Source organism: Engystomops pustulosus, chromosome 8 (assembly GCF_040894005.1).
Source record: "Engystomops pustulosus chromosome 8, aEngPut4.maternal, whole genome shotgun sequence".
In the NCBI taxonomy this organism is placed as follows: domain Eukaryota; kingdom Metazoa; phylum Chordata; class Amphibia; order Anura; family Leptodactylidae; genus Engystomops; species Engystomops pustulosus.
Genome location: NC_092418.1, coordinates 45,225,805 through 45,229,713, shown reverse-complemented (window position 1 = coordinate 45,229,713; position 3,909 = coordinate 45,225,805). Strand labels below are relative to the sequence as shown.

Sequence of the window (3,909 nt, the reverse complement as noted above, 5' to 3'; positions counted from 1 at the left end):
TAGTAAATATAAAATTTATAATATATCTACTAATTATTGATTTCTTTATTTATATGGCCTGTTTACTTATTTTGTATTGTGTTATTTTTATACAATTTTATATTGCATACTATGTTTAATAGATTGGGGGTTTATTATTTGGGCAAGATGTAACTTGTTTCAATACAAATAGAAGTGGAACTTATATTGGATTTGATATTGGTGATCAGGAACTCTTTATTAAGTAGCTAATGATAATCATCTTAGACATTTACCCTTTTCAGAGTATTAATATCCCTTTTTTAAGAGACAAGAGAAAAACAGAAACATAATGCATAGTACACATATAATATAGATATAGACACATGTAAAATTACTAATAATGCTGGAGGTGCAGAGAGATAGGGACCTTGAAACATATTTGGTGGGACTGCTCCCACCTTCTTTGTATATGAAAAAGGGTAAATAACTAAATAACGTTATCTTCTCCATTTGGGGCTATACAGGTTATTCTGATACCCCAATAAGCCCTCTTATCAATAGGCTTAGCTAACTTTGTTTTCCCCCAATAGAACCATAATAAAACATCATTAATTGCAACTAGATCACAAATTGGAAGAGCGACAGGCTTCCTTTGGTTAAAGAAATAATAACCATGTGTTAACAACTGTTGGTTTGAATCCAGAATTGTGTCCTCTCAGTGGGGGACATTTACCAGTGCTTGTTCGCCAGTGTTCAGGACTTGCTTCTAGCGAACCACCAGACATTACAATTATTACCCCATTTACGTTAACTCAACGCCAAGTGGACATGGAGGGGCATAAAGGAGGTTATGGTGCAATTCTGTGTAAGCAGTGTCTGACATAGAATTATACACAGGCGTAAGCTGACCACCGTATACATCAGGACACCAGAGTACTAGTGCCGTGATATATGTCCCCCAATGCCTTTATTAATAAGAGGTACTCTAGGCTAACAGATCCTTTTAGTATGGTAATACTATAAAGATTTCCTCACTCTTTAGTTCTATGGGTCCTTACCTGTAATCATATTTGGCTTTCACTCCATCGATTTGTGAGATGTACATATATCCCTTCAGAGAATAAGCTCTATAAGTCACCCTGTGCTTCCTTCAGTTGTTTTTGTTCCTTTTACTAAGTCTTTAATTATGCTGTACAATTGTAGTCAACCTTTGAATACCATTAATGCATATCTTTTGAAAAAGAATAAAAATTTTAATCATAAAAATGACAACTAATGCTAGTTCTGAAATAGAAAAGCTCATAACTGTCATACAGTATCTGTACATATTTACACTAGAAACTAACCGCCTTCTATCTTCGGGCTGAGTTATCAACAGCAGACCAGACAGATAATTTATTTCTAGCTACTTTTGATGCCTAAAAACTCATAAAAGCAAATACAAAGAATTCAAAAGAGCAAGAGCATTGTTCTAATCCAAATGTTAGAAACATAAAAATTTTAGCTATTAATACATCTACACATGCATATTTATGTGTATGTATTAGTATTTAGCATCTTAGATTTAACCAGTGATGATCAGCACTGCCAGCCCATATGCAGGGTGTTAACCCCTCTATCAGTTGTACTAAATATACAGTATTCAGGAGATGAATACTTTCATAGTTTACCATTTATTAAAACATTTTATACCTCTCGGCTCTAAATAAAGATGCTTTTTTCAGTTGTTTAACTCTATGAAGGGTCTCTAGTAGTTGTTTAATTTATATCTTTATACAATGTATATTGATATTTTCCATATTTTTATTTTTTCATTGTATATGGAATACATTCAGTGGGAACCATATATCTATTCTGTCCATTCATTTGAGGTAGTTGTATACAAAAAACATACATAATCTAAAAATGTACCTTAAGGTGCAAGTTTAATACTATAATACTTTCTATTAGTAACTATTTTTTTTTTCTTGAATTAGAAAATATTAAAACTGTGCTGGGTGGCTTTTTTTTGGATTACGTCCAAGGTAGTTGGGTGTGGAAGCTATGGTAGGTCCAGGAGGAGTTACTCGGGCGGCTAATCCAATAGATGAAGATGGGGGTGTATACCTCATGTTGATACCCAGCATCAGAACTAAATAAAAAGCTGAATTTATGGGGCTGTAGACATTGGTCTGCACTACTCAATTGTCACAGAACCAGCCATGGCTCTCAACGCTGATGACAAAGCACACATCCAGGCCATTTGGCCATGCATAGCACAGCATGCTGCTGAGTATGGAGGAGAAGCTCTGTACAGGTACGGTACATGCGGTTTCATTTATTGTGTGATATAGGGGGATGGGTCATGGGGATTGTCAGATTTTAATGTTGTCCTCTTTTGCACCAAATGCTGTTTCTTGTATGGGGCCTTGTAATTGCTAACTTTAACATGTGTAAATGTAAATGTCTTTTCAGGATGTTCCTTTCCAATCCTCAAACCAAGACCTACTTTCCAAAGTTTGATTGTTCCAAGGATTCTGCCCATGTTAAAGCTCACGGCAAGAAAGTACTTGATGCTCTGACTGAAACAGTAAAACACCTGGACAACATTGATGGAGCCCTTTGTAAGCTAAGTGAACTCCATGCTTACGACATGAGAGTGGACCCAGGAAATTTCCCAGTACGTTTTTTTATAGTAAATGTATTAAAACCTTTGTGCTATTGACTGATCATGTAACACATTGACTTATTGTACTTCTGTGTTTCTCTCTTTTCTAGCTCCTGGCTCATCACATTCTGGTGACAATTGCAATCCACCTTCCTGACAAGTTTGATTGTCTCACCCATGAGGCTCTGGACAAGTTCTTGGCTGTAGTTGGATGTTCTCTGACATCCAAGTACCGTTAAATACATCAAGCGTGTCAGTGGTTTCATCAACATCATAAACCAATGACTAATTGTGGCATCTGACTGATGAAATAAAATAAAGTGGATTACTTTCTCAGTACTTGTCCCTTGTTATTCTTATATATTTTACATAGCTGATAAGTGTAAGGTTAACACAGAGAGTTAAGGAGGAGAATCAATAACAAATTGTATTAAATATTCCTTATTCCCTATGAATACAGACACATAAGGGGTAACAAACCACTGTACAACCATGTACTAGCAAAGAAATACAAAAGAGCCTAAACATTTATAATCGTCCTAATATTTCTAATCCAATTGAAGGGGATTTATGAGTTTATCTCCTGTTCAGTGTACATAATAATCTTTTATCCACTATATGATTAATGGGGATCCCATTTGTCAGTCACTGACCAGGAAGTTATCCACCAATTTTGTAAATTACTAGAATAACCCTTTACAATAATATTCACATACATAAGATAGATCCCATAGGAAACATAGTCAGTTGCCAAAACCAAAATCATCCTGGGGTGTATAGGGTAAATAACTTAAGAGGGGATTTTACGTAGCTGCATGCAAATATTTTCTGATCTTGTTTACAAATTTCTTATATTCCCATGTACACATTTTTCTAAATGTTAGCCCACTACTGAGGTCTTTCTTCTGAATGTATCAGTTCTGGGGGGCCCTATCATTAGCCGCTGCATAGCCTTTCCTTTGTTTCAGTAATGGGTTTCCCAGGGGTGCAACTAGGAGACGCAGGGTCCCATAGCAGACTTCTAAATGCCGCCCCCCTTCCCACTTAAAAATATACATATTATTTACACACACATTTATACACTCACAGACATATAGAGCATATACTCACATACAGTGCCATATACAGACATACAGCATGCAAACACACATACAGTATATACACACACCATACAACATATACACACACCATACACCATATACACATACAGCATAAACACATCACAGATACACACACATACACAGCATATATACATCACATATCTGTTATATACATATTATGCTATACAATGGGCAGCACAA

At 35.7% G+C, this 3,909-nt stretch overlaps 1 protein-coding gene across 1 annotated transcript; it reads left to right on the top strand.

Annotated features, from left to right (window-relative positions):
• The first annotated feature begins 2,097 nt into the window (after positions 1–2,097).
• Positions 2,098–2,944, top strand: LOC140076213 (hemoglobin subunit alpha-2-like). Its single transcript, XM_072122723.1, has 3 exons — positions 2,098–2,257; positions 2,416–2,620; positions 2,719–2,944. Exons 1-3 carry the CDS (start codon positions 2,163–2,165, stop codon positions 2,845–2,847), a joined length of 429 nt encoding a protein of 142 aa, XP_071978824.1. The 5' UTR covers positions 2,098–2,162; the 3' UTR covers positions 2,848–2,944.
• The last annotated feature ends 965 nt before the right edge of the window (positions 2,945–3,909 follow it).

What these genes read in the sequence shown, in the direction of transcription:
- LOC140076213 (XM_072122723.1), top strand. Translation starts at nt 2,163, where the DNA reads ATGGCTCTCAACGCTGATGACAAAGCACACATCCAGGCCATTTGGCCA. An exon ending in GGAGGAGAAGCTCTGTACAG is followed by an intron (nt 2,258 to 2,415) that starts GTACGGTACATG and finishes ATGTCTTTTCAG; the next exon opens with GATGTTCCTTTCCAATCCTC. An exon ending in TGGACCCAGGAAATTTCCCA is followed by an intron (nt 2,621 to 2,718) that starts GTACGTTTTTTT and finishes TCTCTTTTCTAG; the next exon opens with CTCCTGGCTCATCACATTCT.